The sequence below is a fragment of the Acomys russatus genome, chromosome 30 (genome assembly GCF_903995435.1).
Source record: "Acomys russatus chromosome 30, mAcoRus1.1, whole genome shotgun sequence".
NCBI lineage: Eukaryota > Metazoa > Chordata > Mammalia > Rodentia > Muridae > Acomys > Acomys russatus.
Genome location: NC_067166.1, coordinates 4,647,833 through 4,666,533, shown reverse-complemented (window position 1 = coordinate 4,666,533; position 18,701 = coordinate 4,647,833). Strand labels below are relative to the sequence as shown.

Genomic DNA, 18,701 nt, shown 5'->3' with positions numbered 1-18,701 from the left:
TCAGGAAGACAATTTGCAAAGTAATGTTCAAAGTTGGCTTTGATTCCCATTAAGCGTTAGTTAATTTAATGTAATATTTATGCTGTGCCTAAGACCAAATTAGTTCCAGCAAAGGAAGAGCATTAGTTAAGGTGAAAATTGAGATCAGGATATTCTTCTAAATTTATCATTACTAGCTAAAAAAAAAAATATTTGGGTTTTGCTTTTAAATACTGGGGTTCCTAGTAAACGAATGGTTCAGATGCATTAGAGCAGTGGTGACAACCTGCACATAGGCTGGACGGAGGAAGCTGTGTTAGCCAGTGGAAACCAGGACTCAAGACCAGAGTGACTGCCTGGGAGTTTGCTTTAACGGTGCTAAAGTGTCTGTCCCTGTCTAACACCACAGGGCACAGTTGCTAGGCAGGTTCTTTTCAGTTTGGTCAGAATGGCTGTGTTTCAGTGGTGTTCCTAAGAAGCAAGGCAAATGCCTCCATAGACCCTTCAGTAGAATAGCAAACTGTACTGCTGTGAGATGTACTCTTCCCTGGGAGATCTCATACTCTACATAGATTGCAGAGAGACGGTTTGGGGGAGAAATGTGGTTATGCTGCTTGAATGTCTCCAACACCAGAAAATGTCCAAATCATTTCAAGTCATCCTTAAGTTACATTGTTCTTCTTCTTCTTCTTCTTCTTCTTCTTCTTCTTCTTCTTCTTCTTCTTCTTCTTCTTCTTCTTCTTCTTCTTCTTCTTCTTCTTCTTCTTCTTCTTCTTCTTCTTCTTCCTCTTCCTCCTCCTCGTCTTCCTCCTCCTCCTTTGTTTATTGTTTTTTGTTTTTCGAGATAGGGTTTCTCTGTGCAGCCTTGGCTGTTCTGGACTCTCTTTGTAGACCAGGCTGGCCTCGAACTCACAGAGACCTGCCTGCCTCTGCCTCCCAAGGGCTGGGATTACAGGCGTGTGCCACTGTGCCTAATTTGTAATTATTCTTACTCATGAGCTTCTAGCAAATGTGCCGGTACAGATGCCTTAGTAGTTTCGAATTATTGCAGGAGGCCTTAGTTTTCAGTGATGATTCAAATAACTCAGAAACAATACACTTCCACAATTAAATTTGTAGTGGGATAGAAATTTCTAGTGCATTGCCAGAAGATCGAGGTCGGACTACAGCAGCGGATGCCTATGCAGTACCTTTGAACCCAGTTTCTAAGGCTATACCTCATATGCAGGTGCACAACTCGACACCAGCTTTACTGCTGAGAGTTATTGGGTTAACTCGCTTTCTTTCTTTCTTTCTTTCTTTCTTTCTTTCTTTCTTTCTTTCTTTCTTTCTTCAACCAACTGTAAAGAGTGTTTTAGTTCTCCAGGTCTGAGTGTCTGCCTGGGTGACTGTGCTCCTTGAGGGCTTTCCAAACCTGTGGAAACTGCAATAAGGAAAGCCTTTCCCCCAACTAAGAAAGTTCTGGAGGTCACCATTGCATTTTCACTATTTTAAAGGCACATGTGGTAATTATAAACAGATTCAAGAATTTCTGATATTATGCAATATAATATCTAGGTATTGCTAGATCATTCTCTCAAAAATTGAAAAATAAATCTGATCAACCATGTGTGAGATTCTTTGCACCTCAGAAATTTCTGGAAAATTAAATAATATTGATGTGTCATAATTTAGGCAAAACACAAAAGTACTTGGATTCACATTTTTCTTCTGTTTGCTAATCACTCTCATTTTTAAAAATAATTTCTTGCTGACATATCTGAGTTACTTTTTCATCAGGTCTGTGAATTAATATCCGTATAGCAAGTATATTGTATGAAAATAGCAAATCTACAAAAATAAAAACAGTGTTTGAAAGACAGTTCTAGAAAGGCCTTTTTACCTTCAATGCTGAAGATGTGCTCCCCGAGCGTCCCAGCCTTCTCCAGAAGCGCCGCTTCGTCGGCCACGTTGAAAAAGTACCTCTCTGTCGGAGTACTAGCAATTGCTTTAATTTCTTTGATTAGGTTTTTAGTATCAAGGGCGTTTCTGTTTAAATACCCAAGAACCTGGGGGAAGAAAAAAAGAGAGACGTGGGGAGGGGCGGAGAGTCGTTTCTCTTCTATTTCTATTTCCTTGTCTGTTCATTTCAGCACCTTTCTGATCGCCATAAACCTTCTTGCGGACATTTCCGCAGCCATTTATCTAGTTGGCAGGACTGAACATCAGCAGGAAGCGGGGAGACGGTCGAAACCGTAGCCCTGGAAAGCCACGGCATTACAGGGCCGTGCACCCGCCAACCCAGGCAAAGCCAAACAGAGGCCACTCACTGCTATGCCGAACCTCAGTATCTCATCGTCATTGCACTGCTGGATCACAGCTTTCAGCTTCGCCCCATCGTGGGATTCGCCGTCGGTCACAACTACCATGACTTTAGTAGCACCTGGGCGCCCACCAGAAGCTGGCAGAAAAGCAACGTCTCTGTGGCAGACACAATTATTCGTTAGTAACAGATGCTAACGTGTAGACCCCTGCTCTGAAATGGAAACAGGAAACGAGCATCTTTAAACACATCAATCGTGAGCTATGGTGTACTTCCCATGTCAGTTTCCTTCTGTGTCAATGCCAGGGCTGTAGTTAAGAGCTTTACTCCATTTGTGGCTTCTTCATAGAAATATAAAATATAATTCATATTTAGCTGTAATTTTAGTAATTTCATTCCTCTCTCTCTCTCTCTCTCTCTCTCTCTCTCTCTCTCTCTCTCTCTCTCTCTCTGTGTGTGTGTGTGTGTCTTTGTCTGTTTGTCTGCATGCTCTGAGAAGTGATTAGAATTTGGGTGAGTCCTGATTCCTAGTCTGTGGGAAATTATGGTGGTAGGGGAAATTCCAAGGCCTTAAAAAGGTGATAAAAGCCAGACCAGCCACCCTAAACCAAAGTGATCATGCCCTTTTTTGGAGAGGAAAGCTTGCCAGGAGCCCAGGTTCCTTCCTTGGGGATAGGCCCCAATCACATTCTCTGCTGAAGGCAGGAGCCTTCCAAGGTTATCTTGACAACATTCTTTTCTTCAGTCTGAGTTGCTCGACTGGAAATGTCTCTCTACTTAATGACAGGTGACTCATTTTTTTATGGCCTGCAGTTTAAGAGATGGTCAAACCCCCAAAGAGCTAGAGACGGGAAAGATGAAGCCGACCATATCTTCTCTTTTGATACAGATTAAAAAAAAAAAAATCTCACCAGTTGATGAAAGCAGCGACTCCAGGAGAGAGAGAGAGAGAGAGAGAGAGAGAGAGAGAGAGAGAGAGAGAGAGAGAGAGAGAGAATGAGAATATGGAGGAATGGAGATCTAGAAGTGGCCAGTGTGACGGTGGCCAGATGTGTATTTGAGGGGGAGAGGAGAGATAACATTGAGGCTTTTGTCTGACGACTGGGTGAAGAGACGGCAGCATCTTGAGCAGCGTGGGAAAGGAACGGGGCTGGTGTAGGAATTTGCTAAGTGAGATGGTACTCTCCCAGTAAAGATGCTCAGCTCCAGTGGGATGCCTCATGACATCCGGCAGAGTTAAGAGATGATACAAGAGCCGTGAGCAGCCCACATAGGCATGGTGCTCACAGCAAGGGTAGTGACATTATCTCTAACAGAGGACTGTGGAGGAGAGAAGAGAGGGCTTTGTTCCGTGAAGAAAAACCAGGAGAAGGAGCCAGGGAAGAGGCCAGAGTTACTGACCAAACACTGATGAGAAGTTTCTGGTGCTTAGTAAAGACTGAATTCATAGCGGTGTGTGTGTCTGTCTGTCCTTATCCGCTGCCAAGAGGTGCTAAGGACAGTGAGGCTTGAGGTAGGAGCATTAGGCTAGCTGATGCAGGAGCCATGTTCACCTAGTGGCAAAGCTACAGGTTTCAAGGAAGAGGTGAGAACTCACAGACAACGTGTTTTAATGGCTTTTGAGAGAATAACACCGGAAGATGGAAAAGGCCAGGAGAGGTGTAAGGGCAGGGGCGTTTGTTCTTTTTTTTTTTTCTGGTAAAGCTTATGGAGTTGAAAAAGAGAAACTGAGATAAGAAGAGAGTGGGTGCTATGCAGCTGCAAACTCCACACTCCCCGTGGGCTGCGGCAGACATAGTAACCTCAACATCCGGGTTCTTGTGTACAGTGGTCCGTGCTCTTCACTAACGTGTACACAATACCCTACTAGCTTAATTTGTCCAGAGCTAATATTAACAGTGACAGGTTGTTTCATTTCGTAGTATTTTAGCCCGAGATCTTTGCATTGTATATAATTTATGAAAAGGCACGTAAACACATTTCATATGTCTGATAGTCCCAGAGCCTCTGTGTGTAACTCCATTTCCTCTGTGCCTTGTCAAGGTGCACAAGTCACGGGAATTATCATCTTATCATCTCTGCCCTTCTTCATTTTGTTTCACTTTTTAAAAAACTTTTTGCACTCCCATACTGTCAAATTTTTGACCCAATATCGTCAAAACTTACCTTGCAAACTGAATTGCTTTGAAGGTGTTCGTGAGGTCCCCACCATATTGGTAGGTCTGAGATGTGGCAGTAACCATCTCCTCCTTGGTTTTGAAAGTGTTCAAGTTAAATACAACTCTTGGGTTATTGGCGTATTGAATTAACGCCACCTTCAGAAGAGCAGAAGTTTATTAGCTGTGCATCGTTAGCTCATGAACAACTTGTATTTAACCAATATAATAATAATTCAAGGTGAGTTTAGATGTGGGATGATAGCTTAAAGGGACTAATTTCAGTCTCTACTTGACAGTTATTCTTTCTGCGGAATGATCTCTTTGTGGCCATCAGAGTGTGACAGGGGCATGACTCCCAAGCAGGACAACCTGTTACAGCTTACACTCTCAGTTCAGAGATAACTTGAAGCACTTCCTTAGTGTGTTTAATGCAAGTGCACATTAGGTTCAGGCTTCCAACACAGAGACTAAAACAGATAAAAATAAACCAGCTTTCTAATTGTCAGTGGATACTAGCTGGAAAACAGCTGTATGTGATCATAGTCAGAGCTGAACTGAGGAAAACCTCACACCCTTCTGAGCTATGGACCCCACGTGAGGGGCTGTTGGATTTCCCCTGCGGTGGGCCTGAGCATTGCTGGAGAAAGGAGCTGCATGTCTACGTGGGGCAGGGAGCTCCTGACCTCCAGACAGCACATCATCTGAAAGGAACTTACTTGAGAGCGCTAACAGAAAGATAAACTTATGAACAAGGTACATGGGGCGACATGTAGGGTGCTTACATCTTTCTATCAATAGGTCTGCTCCCAAGCCTTGAGAGAAGAACTCTGCCAGCCTAGAAGCTGGCACTGTGTGAGCAAAGAGTAGGGGGTTGGGTGGGAAGAGGCTCTCTGAAATACACAGACTCTCTGAGGCCAGAATATAAGATCCAATCAGAAATTGGAAAAAGAAAAAAGGGTTATGATGATAAAAAACAAAAAAAGCAACTCAAAATATTTGGAATTTCCACCCTCTCCCTCACTCCCCTACTCTCTTCTTCCTTCCAGGTTTTTGCAGTATGGTCCAGGCCAGTCTCAGAGTCCTGGGGTCCAGAAAGGCTCCTGCCTTTGCTTAGCAAATAGTGGTTATGTTTTAAAGTACATGCTACTTAGTCTTGGGGAGCTATGAAGCTTTTGTGCCTGAGTTTTAGGTACCTACGCAGAGAAGATATAATAGCATCTAATTAGAGACTCCTGAAAACATAGGAAATGATTTCAAGGTTTTGAAAATTCTTGCTCCTATGCAAAAATACAAAGGCAGATTGGGCTAGATTATAAACAAAAGGCTATAAGCTAATGTTAGAATTATGCTTAATGGGTTATTTTTAGATTTCACAGAATTTACATAATTATTTTACCAGAAAGATGTAAATAAGAATTCATTATTAGTCAAAACAGATGTAAAGAAAAAATATGTGTCCAATTTTAAAATATTATTTTATTTGGGTGCATGTGTCTGTGTCTGTGTGAGTTTATGTGCACCTTGTGTGTGTAAAGGTTCCTGTGGAGGCCAGAGCACTTTGGATGTCCTGGAACTGGATTATAGACTGGGAACTGAACTGGGTCCTCTGCAAGAGCAGTAAGTGTTCTTAACCACCAAGCCACCACTCTATTCCCTTAAAATATATCATTAACAAACTTACAGGTAAAAGAATTAAAATAAGCAGCTTTTAAAGGAGATTTCAGTGCTAGAAACCATTTTTTGATGCCCATGTCAAAAATAAAACTATAAAATTAACAACACTGAAAACAGTCACAGGCAGAATAATGACCTTAGAACTATACATTTCAATTAATTTCCCAGGCTACCATTAAATTCACTTAAAATAAATATTTGACAAATGATAAATTTTAAAGTTTATATCTAACATTATTTTCCCCAAAAGCGAGCCATTGGCTTGCTTATTTATTTATTTATTTATTTGTGACCTCACCTGTGTCTTTTTGGGTCCTATGTCCAGGCCTTGTACAAACTTTTCCAAAAAATTCTTTACTGCTTCCCAGGGATAAATACTGTTTGATTCATCACACACAACTACAACATCTATGAGGGAAGGGCAAGCTGCATGGGAAGAGATGAAAAAAAGAACACATTTTCCATGGATAAGTCAAACTTGGTAGCCGCAGAGAGGTTGGACCTTGATACCCTGCCCCGTTTAGTGGTAAGGCTGTGCTCAGACTTCCGTTACATTGGTGACTTACCCTGAACTGCCGGTGAAAAACTGGTCAGGGTCCGAAAGTCTGGACTAACATCAGAACAAATTCCAGTTGCGTAATACTGATTTCCACACTGATGTGCCCACAGAGGACCACAGGTCTTTAAAGAAAGGAAGAATTATATATATATATGTGTGTGTGTATGTGTGTGTGTACACACACACACATACACACACACACACACACACACACACACACACAGAAAACGCAACTTTCTACCTTGCCTTTTATGGAATTAAAACACCATATCCATTCTTACCCAAGAGTCACCAAATATGAGTGAGTGTGTGTGTGTATGTGTGTGTGTGTATGTGTGTGTGTGTGTGAGAGTGTGTTTGATGTTTATGCATGTTTGTGTACTGCTTTTGTGCCCAGTGCCCTTGGAGGCCAAAAGAGCTATTGGTTGCTGAGAATTGAACCCAGGTCCTCTGGAAGAGCAGCTAGTGATCTCCATCACTGAGCCGTCTCTGCAGCACCAGATCTGCCAGCTTTCAAAACCAGCAAGTCAAAACTGCATCGGAAGGACTGGAGAGAGCGCTCAGTGGTTAAGAACACTGGCTGCTTTTCCAGAGGACCTGGGTTTACTTCCCATCCTCGTCCCCGCATGGCAGCCAACAACCCTTTATAACTCCAGTCCAGGACGTCTCACCCCTTCTTTTAGTTTCCACAGGCACCTGCTGTGCAGACATACATTCATGTGGTTGAAATAAGAATAAACCCTCAAAAATTTTCTTCAAATGCTTTTGAGTGACCATCCTCTGGGAAGGCTGCGAGGACAAGGAAATACAACAATGTGTTCTAGAAAATGCCTCCCCCAAAAAACTGAATGCAAAGTTGGCTTTGTGTCTGTCAGATGTGTGAGTTTCACACAGCTCATTTGTGAAATGAAGGCAGCCATGGCTTTTTGCTTGTAAGAGTGCTGTGAGGGTTCGATGGCCCACAGACATAAACAGGGAAGTCAGGGGAAGAGCCAGTGCTGTGCTTGCCTGTCATTGTGGGTGTTTGAGCACCAGGCCTCCTTTTGTTCCTCCCCTCCAGGACTTTTTAACAGGAACCAAAACCCTCTAAGGGCAGGCAGGCATCCTCAGGAGCCCTGGAGCTGTGCATACTCACCACAGTAAACAAAGAACACACTTCTTACATCCAGGGCCAGACTGCTGTAAAGCCATTAACACACCAAACAACACAAATGAAGTGAACCTCTGCCTCTTGACCTTGCTATAAACTGCTTTCAAGGTCCCTTATTTCCACTTTCTAGTTATTAAGCCAGAGAAGCTGGCTGGCATGTATTCCCTTGCTCAAAGCATACATATATTCTAATTTTTAACATCTCCGTATACAAAGGACCAATTCTCTCCTCCTCAGCCCTTTGAGGAATGCTGAGACCTGCTCATACAGTTATGATTAAAACACACAGGAGACACTAGACCATAATACTCAATTTTCTAGATGAAAAGAGGGAGAGTGGGAAAGAGAGGTCAAGTCTTTATAATTTCACATTGTGGGGCATGGTGGTGCACGTCTTTAATCCCAACACTTGGGAGGCAGAGGCAGGCGGATCTCAGTGAGTTCGAGGCCAGCCTGATCTACAAAGTGAGTCCCAGACAGCTAAGGCTACACAGAGAAACCCTGTCTCAAAAAACCAAAACCCAAAAAACCAAAACAAAACAAAATTTCACATTGTGTAAAGCTGTGATCCATGCACAGAGCGTTGGGCTTATGGACAGATCAGTTATTAAAACTGAACAAAGTGTGGGCTATAGCAAGCGATTGAAATTCATTTGACCCATTTTAACTGTTGGTGGCTTAATCCCAGCAGCTGTGCTCCTGTTTCATGCTCAGTGAGAGAGCACTGCTTTTCCTCCCATAAAACCGGAACATTTTGCCAATCAGGAAAAAGTCATTGTTGCTCCTGGCTAGTATGTGCAATCACACACACACACGCACACACACACACACACACACACACACACACACACACACACACACACACACACACGATGATGACAATCAGTGACACCCATGTCTGTATCTGCAGTTGTTTTATCACCTTGGAAAATAGCTCATCAAGTATGCAAGACTAGAAGTTTTTTTTTTTTTTTTCACAAGCAATGGAAAAGATCATGAAGAAGCTGACGTTACCGTATGCCAAGAGTCAATGCCAAAACATTCTTGCTTTAAGCCCAGAACTTAAGAAGGTTCAGAAATATGTGTTGATTGTCAGTGTTTTCCACAGAATTCTTAAGAGGAGCTCAAGACACTGACCTTTGAAATGTGTAAAGAAAGTTTGGTCTCTCCTTCAGCTCCTTTACAGTGACTACTAATTTTCTTGTGTGTGTGTTTTTTTTTAATCTAGAATTAAGGATTACAATTTTTAAAGTACACCTACAATGCATGAATCTCAAGATATTTTTCTGACTTAGCCAGCTGCAAAAATAAACAAAAAACACGAAATCAGCCCTATTATAAAGACTGCAGAATATAAAAAGTGCAAGACACCTCACAATAGCAATTTATATAGGTATATGACACATATGATAATCAATATTTAATATATTTAGTGGTAATAAAGCTGTTTGAATGTAAATATCTGATATTCTAAGTAAAATGATAATATTGGCTACTTTTAAAAATCCAGTTTGTTTTTTTCTAAAGCAAGATTTTAGGTAAGTATGTCATTAGGAAGACAAACTGGGCTTTTGAAGACATATTTTTTGCAGAGCTGTCTAACTAGACTAATGGTTCTCAGCCTTCCTACTGTTGCAACATTTAACACAGTTCCTCGTGTTGTGGTGACCCTCCTCTCCCAACCATAAATTATTTTTTGTTGCTACTTCATAACTATAATTTTTGCTACTGTTATGAATTGTAACACAAGCAGCTGATATGCGAGAGATCTGATATGTGACCCCTACAAAGGGGTCTTTCACCCTTTAAAGGGGTCGTGACCCACAGGTTGAGAACCTCTGAACTAGACTCTTCTTATATGAGCCATAGGAAATTTAAAATACAATTTGGCTTTTAACTTGTCTTCTGGCTTTTGGGAGGGGGAGGGTTGTGTGATTTTTTTTTCTTCCCTGTTCATGTAGTCAAATATTTCCAACAATTTCCTATATTAAACTAAGCCCAGAAATTCTTCTTTCCTTCAGGAATTTTCCTTTCATGGCATATTGGGAAATAAGTGAGAGGACAAGCAGATATATGACACAAGCGACAGCCTCTCACTTTACACAGGCTCATTTTAGCCAGACCTTGGCTTTGAACCGGTGAATGGAAGGTCCTTGCACATGCTCCTTGAAGAAGCATAAGCAGGACTGAGGACTTTGATGCTTCACACAGCCACTCAGAAGGCAAAAGGCTTCTTCTGCCTCCTCCCACTTCGTTCAAAACAGTCTACTGCTGTGTGTGTGTGTGTGTGTGTGTGGTTTTTGTTTTTGTTGTTTGTTTGTTTGTTTCTTTCGAGACAAGATTTCTCTATGTTATCTTGACTGTCCCGGACTTGTTTTGTAGACCAGGCTGGCCTCGATCTCACAGCGGATCACCTGCCTCTGCCTCCCAATTGCTGAGATTAAAGGCATATGCCACCATGCCTGCTCATCTTACTGTTTTGATGAGCACTCAAGAGGGCTCTAGTTTTCCCCTTGGATGTCCAAATGGCATTGTTGGTCCAAAAGCAAACCTCAGTGATTACATCTCCAGAGTGTACTTGACTAGAGGGATGTGAGGAAAGCACTGGACCACAATCTCTCTCCAGAGGAGTGAGGGTCTGAGGGGACAACACTCACTAGAAAGCCGCCGGTCTCTGAGTTCCTGCTGAGGGTCAAACCCAGGCTCATGTTGGTTTTTATCTCAGTAACGTTTGAGATGCTTGCTGAATCTTTTGGTGAGAGAGAGAGAGAGAGAGAGAGAGAGAGAGAGAGAGAGAGAGAGAGAGAGAGAGAGAGAGATATGTTTAAAGTATTAAATATTTACCATTTGCTCAAGGTCATAATAAAGTAAACAGGCAGACTCATGTTTTTACATAGGTTGGACTATAGCATAACATATCCCGGAACAATCATTATTTAACGAAGAGTGAGGCTATGGTGCTGTCAGCCGCTCTCAGCTCTCTCCTGTGCATGAGGTTGCTAGGCAGCTGCCTTGCCAGGCCATTTAAATATGTATTTTTAAAAGAACAATGTTCTGGTCAAACAAAACACATGTGGAGCACTATGCCTTTCTCTTTGTCACCTTGCCTCATGCTTTTTTTAAAAATCATGATTATTTAAAATATTCTTAATGAACACCATTTGAAAGTCTCTGGCTCAAAGCAATAGAATAATTATAAGAAATTAAAAGGGGCAGGACCAGCGAGGTAAAATAATACATGAATCTGCCCCTCCAAGACAAGACACCACCCACTGCCTGACTATTTCCTCTCCTGAGGCATTAAACCCCACACTTCTCCTTAGAAACATGCTTCACCCATGTTCTCTAGGTTCAGGCACGCCATCTCCCACCCCCGCCTTCACTAATCCCTGGCAGGGCTGCTCCCCTCATTTCCCAGGGGAACTGCCTCAAGACTTCAATTCCGCTCTCTCTGTCAGTCTTAGTGAGAAGTCACAAACTGTGGGGATGGATCACACTCTCCAGACACCTTGGCTCCCCAGCACTGAACTCACCCTTCCTCCTTCCTGTCTGTCTTAGAGGAGGAGACAGTCTCCTCAGATTCCCCCAGGCACCACTGACACTCCTATGGTTAGATTAATGCTGCACTGTCATTGGCCAATACCCACCTCCTTCTTGTCACCCTTGGCACTCTTTTTCTGAAAAGAGTTCGTAATCTTGCTGCCCAGTATAGTGGTCTTCCACCTGTCCTGTATTACCTAACTTCTAGAAATGGAGGCTGGCTATCAATCCTTGTACTTTCCCCCATAAATTCTTCAATAATTCTTCTTCTTCTCCTCCTCCTCCTCCTCCTCCTCCTTGTCCTCCTCTTATTCCTCCTCCTCCTCTTCCACCTCCTCCTCTCCCTCCTCCTCCTCTTTCTCCTCCTCCTCTTCTTCTTTCTCCTCCTCCTCTTCCTCTTTATCCTCCATTCTCCTCTTCCTCTTCCTCCTCCTTCTCCTCTTCCTCCCCCTCCTCCTCCTTGTCCTGCTCCCTCTTTTCCTCCCTCATAGCCCATTGGACTTATAACTATGTCAGTTACATATGATTTGAAAGAGTACAGAAAGAAAATAATGGAACTCCTATGTATATGTTCTTATTTTTAAATTTATTTTTAAGTAAATACATCATTAATAGGGCAATGTGCCAGGATATGTGTCAGCTTAAAATCAAATATGTGTATGCATCTTCTTAATTCCTCACGTTTTACTCAAAATATTCGATGATTGTTTTGCTTAATATCCATCCAGTTACACATCAACACTGTTCCGCCCCCCCCCCCCGCTTGGCTATATAAACAGTGTCACAGTAAGTACAACTCACTTTGCAGATTCAGCTTTTCACATGTGGCAGTGGGTAGGTCCACAGGGCACTTGTACACGTCGCCCATACGGTTCTCAGGAAAGCCACTCCATGGTGAACCAACCAGTAGCCTAGAAACAGGATGCTCTTGTTAGTCATAGCATATGGACAATTTATTAAAGGGGAAACTGACTGTAGGTTGGCAGAATCAGCAACTTTAATTTCAGTCTTATATAAATTCACTGTTTATATGCATGCATTTGTAATTTGACTTGTTTCCTGTCCTCATAGTCGATAAGGACACTTAATGAATGTCTGTAGCATGGCTACTTTACAAAACACCCAAGCTGTTTCTCCACAGCGGCTGGAGAAGCACATTGCATGTCACAGTATGAGCCACACAAGAAATTTCAAGTTTTCTACTAGTCAGTCACATCAATACAATAAAAGTGACAGGAAAATTAATTCTAGTAATGTATTTTTAACTTTACATGATACAAACTAGTGTGCAGTGAACATAAAAATTTTCAATAAACTACTTTTAATTTCCCCTACAGTCCAGTGCATACTTTATCTGAGAGCATATATCTATATGCAAGCAACATGTTAAGTAAAGGCGACATGTGGCTGGAGACTGCTATGTGTGTCGGCATAGTGCTGGAGAGTGACATCATGTTCGTTCCTACCCAAGAATGACAACTGACATTTTTAGAGTTCTTCCTATGCCGTTAGTGCTGTAATAGGCTATATGTCACTTAGGCAGCAGGTGATTTATCTAGGTGGCTTTATGGTTTCTGCCTTTATAAAGAGGGTACTTAGCAGAAATACTGACCATAGGCATTTGGAGACCCCTTTCTGAGTGCAATGCTGGCTGCATATCTCCAGTACAGGGTGAGTCTGGGGTTCATATCCTTCCTATAGTGACTTTCATTTCCTTCTAGAGACTTCTCCCCACAAAAATACACACCGGCTGTGTATGCCCATAGGGTACAAAGTAAAAAAGAGACCATGTACTTTTTAATTATTTTTTTCTCTTATGCATGTGTGTTCATATATGTGAAGACGCGTGCATGTGTGCAAGTGACTGTGCACATGTGTGCGTATGGAGGCCGGAGGATAGCCTGAAACACTATTGATCTGCTTTGAAACAGGCTCTCTCATTGGCTAGATGTTCAGTTAGGCTACATTGGCTCCCCACCCCTTCCCAGCACTGGTAACAAAAAGGGCCACCACGCCCAGCAGTTTTACATGGTTTCTGGGGCTCAAGGTCATGCTCTGAGACAAACACTTCACCAACCGAGCTGCCGCCCAGTCAGCCCCCCTCAGCTGAATCTTCAGAGACCGTAGCAGGCTGTTTATTTTGTTCCACACAGTTGCTAAAGAAGCAGCACATTCACTTTATAGTTAGTTGAGAAGATGATGTGTGGAAATTTTCCCTTGTGCCTTCTCTGCTCGTGGTTTGCCACCGTCAGTCACACTTGTGCTCCATGCTGAATGTTGCACAGCAGACATGTAGAAATCTAAGACAGACCCCTGTCTGCCAGAACCAGCCAAACTGTTTACTGTATATAACCAATAAAGCAGTCGCGCCAGAGAGGCAAAGGGCGTGAACTAAGGTCTTCCATGAGACAAATGTCAAAATGGTCAAAGGATGCAAAAACAGTCATGAAGACCAAAAGACAGCTTACAGTCCAACTATCAAATTACCTTATTCATTGTATAAAATTACTCTTAGCGTCCTGAGATATTTTAACTCCGTTACGTCATATTAATGTCACCACTGAAAGGTTTTGCCCCCTTAGAAACAGATAATTAAGCATCACCTCCTTAAATGTTACCTGTACTCATCCTTTCAGTCCCATTTAGGCACATAGATTCTTGAACAGCCAGAAATCTGGGTGACGGATATAACATTGTTACCATGTCCACCTCAGTGGTGGGGTGCTGCTGGGAGGGTTTGGCATGTGTGCCTGAGCAGATCTGGTGTCCCTCACGACCACTCAGAGGAAAACAGGGATCTCCTTTGTCCTCTGATAAGTGTCTCACAGTGGCTCAAGCATCTCTATCTTTAGTAGTCTCTAGTATTCAGGTACAGGGTAAGACCACAGCGTTTTCCCTATTTCTGTGCACAGACACATCTTAAAGAAGCAGGGAATACAGTTCCTAATTTCCTGTCCAGCCCTGTCCTATTCTTATGTTCTCCTTGGATTGAAGAGTCCAGTCTTGTGGAACTCCAGTCCCCAGACCAGAGTCTCGACTTCTTCCCGACACTCATTCATGTGACGCCACTCCACCCACGCCACGTTCTACCCATCAGCTCCGTCTCCTGTCACATAACCCTCCCTCCAGAAAGCCACTGGGCTTTCCAAACTCTGAGGACTAGATCCTCTAGTGGACATGAAGGCTGGTGGGGGCCGAAGATTCTGTGCTTGTAGGTTAAACTATTTTTGAACAAATGAATTAAAAAAATAAAAATTTCAATTATTGGTAGAAAGAACTGTCTTAGTAGTAGAAAAGTTAAGTAATAATCTATAATTATCTTTTAGCAAAGGACATATTTTTTCCTGTCCAAGTAAAGGCAAAATTAAAGAGCTAATAAATACATTTTATATATACATAATACGTATACATAATACACAGAGCCAAGGTGACTACTCTGTCACCTATTTCAGACTCAGCATCTACGTCCTATTATGCATCAAAGTTACCCTTCTAAACTTTATAAATAATGTTTTATAGTCTTTGAAAACTTCACACATGTGTACAATGTGTTTTTTATAACGTGTCTTGATCTCAACCACCTTCCACTCCCAAGCCAACTCCCTTATGCCCCAGTACATACTCCCAAAGTCTTTTTCAAACCAACCCACTGAGTCCAGTGAGTGCTACCCATAAGTACATGGGTGTGGAGCCCACACCCCTGAAAAAAATGGGCTTTTCCTTCCCAGCAGCCATTAATTACCAATAGCTCCTCAGCTTGGAGTGGGTTCCCATGTGTCCCTCCCCACCCATGATGGGTGTTGACTGGCTTGATCTTGTGCAGATCATGTGGAGATGGAGCGTAGCTGCTGGGCGGAGGGGGCACGGGGGGGTTGATTTGTTCAATATGCAAACCCAGGAGTTGTCATTTCCCAGCCTAACTCCCCATCCACTGGTGGCTACGTTCCTTTGCCTCCTCCCTAGTCTGTGTAGCTTCTTGAGCCTTAGAAGGTGAGAAGTTGATGGAGATGTGACCCAGGCAAGACTCGGCACTTGGTGTTGACAGTTGGCATGTCGACCAGCTATGAGTCTCAGTGCAAGAAGAAGCTTCTCTGGTCAGGGATTAAAGCATAAAGGGAAGTAGCTTGCATAGTCTATTTAGGAAGAAAACAATGCCATGATAGTTAATCTTCATAGTCAGACTTGATTGGGTGTAGTGTCACCATAGAACCACAGCTCTGGCTGTGTCTGGCTGTGCAGGTGATTTCCCAGAAGGCTAGACTGAGAAGGGCATGTGGGCTAAATGTGGGCAGCACTGACCCATGGCTAGGGGCACTGAACCAGTAGAAAGGAGACATCTACGTGAGCTCTAGAAGTCTCTACTCCCTGCTTCTTGACCAGACATGAACTGTGACCAGCTGCCTCGTGCTCCTGGCCTCGCACCTTTCTCACTGTGTTGCCCGTCCCCTCAAACTGTGAGCTGAAATGACCTATTGTTCAGTAAGATACCTTGCCAGATTTTTTTTGACACAGCACTAAGAAAAGAAGCTAATGGAATTACCTTAAGACCAGAAGTTACAGAGAGTGTGGCTCTGGACTTTCACGTTCCAGGAACTCCTGTTAGTTGATTCTAGTAAATCTTACAATATTTGGGAGTAGGTATAAGGTTTTCCTAAAATTATCTTATTTAATCTGCAAGGAAAAATCTGAGAATATATTATCAGCACTTTGCAACGGAAGCACTGAGACAGAGACACGAGTAATTCGCTCCTTATCAAGTGGTTGGTCAGGGGCAACTGTGCCCCTTTTTGACGGTCCAGTTTTTAATTTCCAGGCAGCTCTCTTTCTTCTTCAATGCATGACGCCTTAGCGTAAGCCTCAGAAAACTATCTGAACAGATGAGATAAGCTCCAGAAATTATTGTATGGAATAGAAATTGGAAGCAGAGGGCCAGGTCGCACTTACTGGGAACAGATGTATGGCTGTGTTGCATTAAAGGGAGCCTTGATTCAGACATCTGACATGGTCATCCTTGGGAGAGCACAGGCACGCAGCAAGGCACAGGCCATGCTCTTTGCAATGATTGTCAAGGACAGGTTATGGTCGATACATACCAGATTTGATCATATGAGTGATTTTTGTTATGTTCGTTTCCACATCTCGTTCCCAAATTAAAGTTAAATGTTTCTGAACTAAAATGTCCTGTTTCCCAGAGTCTCCAGCAGCAAAGTCACAGCACCAGATCTTTGCTAGTCTCCCTGAGAAGAATCAGGAGATGCTTGCTGCTTCCTGTCCCACGGAGCACCTTAATGGACATCTCCTCACCTCCTTTCACATCTTCTAAGAACTCTGGGCTATTACCCTTGAAACAGAGAGGGCTTATGATGTCACCATCACCACTGCTGCTGGGGATGTTGTGGCTGTCCTGAGGCAAGCAGACATGAAGATGAGGGAGAGGTATACCTCTGCTCTGTTAAAAAGCACTGGCTTATTTTCTTCACCTTCTCCCTCAGACTCTTAATGTAAGACGGGAGAAAACAATGCTAAGTATGCCTTTTGAGGGGCACCTGAGAAACAAGGGAGTCCTGGTCCCTAGTTTGCACGTGACTCATTCTGTACATATTACAGCATATTGGGTAACCTTCAGGCCAACAATTCCATGGAAAGTTCTAGACCACTGCCACAGCCTTTACTGCTGACGTTTCCCCACTCTGCAGCAGACATCTCCTGAAACCCACGGGTTTACATGGCATCCTGTTCCTGACAGCTCACCCTCATGAGAGGAGGCTATGACATCACCACAGGCCACTCCCAGGGAATCAAGACACTCTTATATTAACCAGACAGGAAGTTAAGGGGGCCGGTATTGGCAACCATAAAATTTCACGGACCTGTGGCTGTAACAGGGAGAGGTACACCAGGACAAACGTTATAAAGGGAGGTATGGCACCCACAGTGGGAAAACATGACAGGAATTCTTTGTAGTTATAGATTTCATTGACTCTCAGCCAGAAAAACAAAACAAAACAAAGCAAAACCAGAGCTGTGTGGATAACCGTGAGTGGTGATTCCCCAAATTAAACAAAAGCCTAAGATATAAACTTCTCCTGCTCTACAGTGAAACTGGGAATTCTTCCAAGACTATCTTAACTAACACTCACTGTTCAATTATCTTGTGGGAAAATAGTGATTATGTAGACTTCCAAAACGTAGCCAATTTGCCCACCTCCAGTGGAATTCAAAGTGCTTTGTTTAGTTAGTAAACAATGTTTACAGTGGTATAGGTCAGACAATTTTAGACCCACAATCCAGAAGCTGGTTTCTAAGTCTCTAAGCTGTCGAGGCTTTCTTCAACAGTAAGGACTTACAGAGATTGCTGCTGGATGTGCAGTTAGACCAATACAGCGTCATTGAGAAGTGTTTAATGGGTGCCTATAGCATAGACGTGCTACCCAACCCAGGAGGCACCTTTCTTATGTAAACTTCCAGCCTAGCCTTGTATGGTAGACCCCCTGTGAGGCTGTGTATGGTAAAGAGACTTACTTTCTTAACTAGGGTTACACTGCTGTGATAGAACAAACACCATGACCAAACGCAAACTGAGGAGGGAAGGGTTTATTTGGCTGACACTTTCACTTTGCTATTCCTCACTGGAGGAAGCCAGGACAGGAACTCAAACAGGGCAGGAACCTGGGGCCAGGAAGTGCTGAAGAGGCCATGGAGGGGTGCTGCTTACTGCTTTGGTCCATATGGCCTGCTCATCCTGCTTTCTTATAGAACTCAGGACCATCAGTCAAGGAATGGCACCATCCTCAATGGGCTGGGTCCTCCCCCATCCCATCAATAACTAAGAAAACGTGCTACAGGCTTGCCTACGACCTGATCATATGAAGGCATTTTCTTAATGGAGGCTTCCTCCACTGATGACTCAAGCTTGTGTCAAGTTGACATAAAAGGCAAAGGCCTACTACGGACCATACTCAATCGTGGATACTAAGGATACATTAGGTTACAAGTTCCTAAAGAGACTCTGGCCTCATATTTTACATTCTAGGGAGAAAGATAATCAATCTAGTAAGAGAGCCGTATGGTGGCAGGAGTTCGTGCTTCAGAAGGAAGATAAGTGGAATAGAGTCAGGAGTGAGAGGCAGAGAGCAGGGCAGTCTTTATTTGAATGTTTAGAGAATAAAAAAAGTCATGAGACTTTGGTGGAAAAAGTGCCTAAGGATGAAGCAAGTGTACAAGTCCAGTGTCTGGGGAAAATGACAGGGAGTGGAATTAACTCTCAAGGGGCCAGATCATATACAGAATTATGTGTAATTAGAAGGTTCCTGTTTTTTGTTTTGGTGTGTGTGTCTG

General features: G+C 43.0%; 1 protein-coding gene across 1 annotated transcript in view; it reads right to left on the bottom strand.

The window, feature by feature from the left end:
* The window catches only part of Itga2 (integrin subunit alpha 2), a 95,308-nt gene that overhangs the window by 38,825 nt on the left and 37,782 nt on the right, over positions 1-18,701 (bottom strand). The window contains exons 3-9 of the mRNA XM_051172366.1: positions 12,165-12,274; positions 10,481-10,572; positions 6,681-6,795; positions 6,413-6,540; positions 4,448-4,596; positions 2,289-2,439; positions 1,862-2,027 (exon numbers count right to left, since the gene is read on the bottom strand). Of these exons, the coding sequence (XP_051028323.1) occupies positions 1,862-2,027; positions 2,289-2,439; positions 4,448-4,596; positions 6,413-6,540; positions 6,681-6,795; positions 10,481-10,572; positions 12,165-12,274 (911 nt within the window). The remainder of the gene's footprint in view (positions 1-1,861; positions 2,028-2,288; positions 2,440-4,447; positions 4,597-6,412; positions 6,541-6,680; positions 6,796-10,480; positions 10,573-12,164; positions 12,275-18,701) is intronic.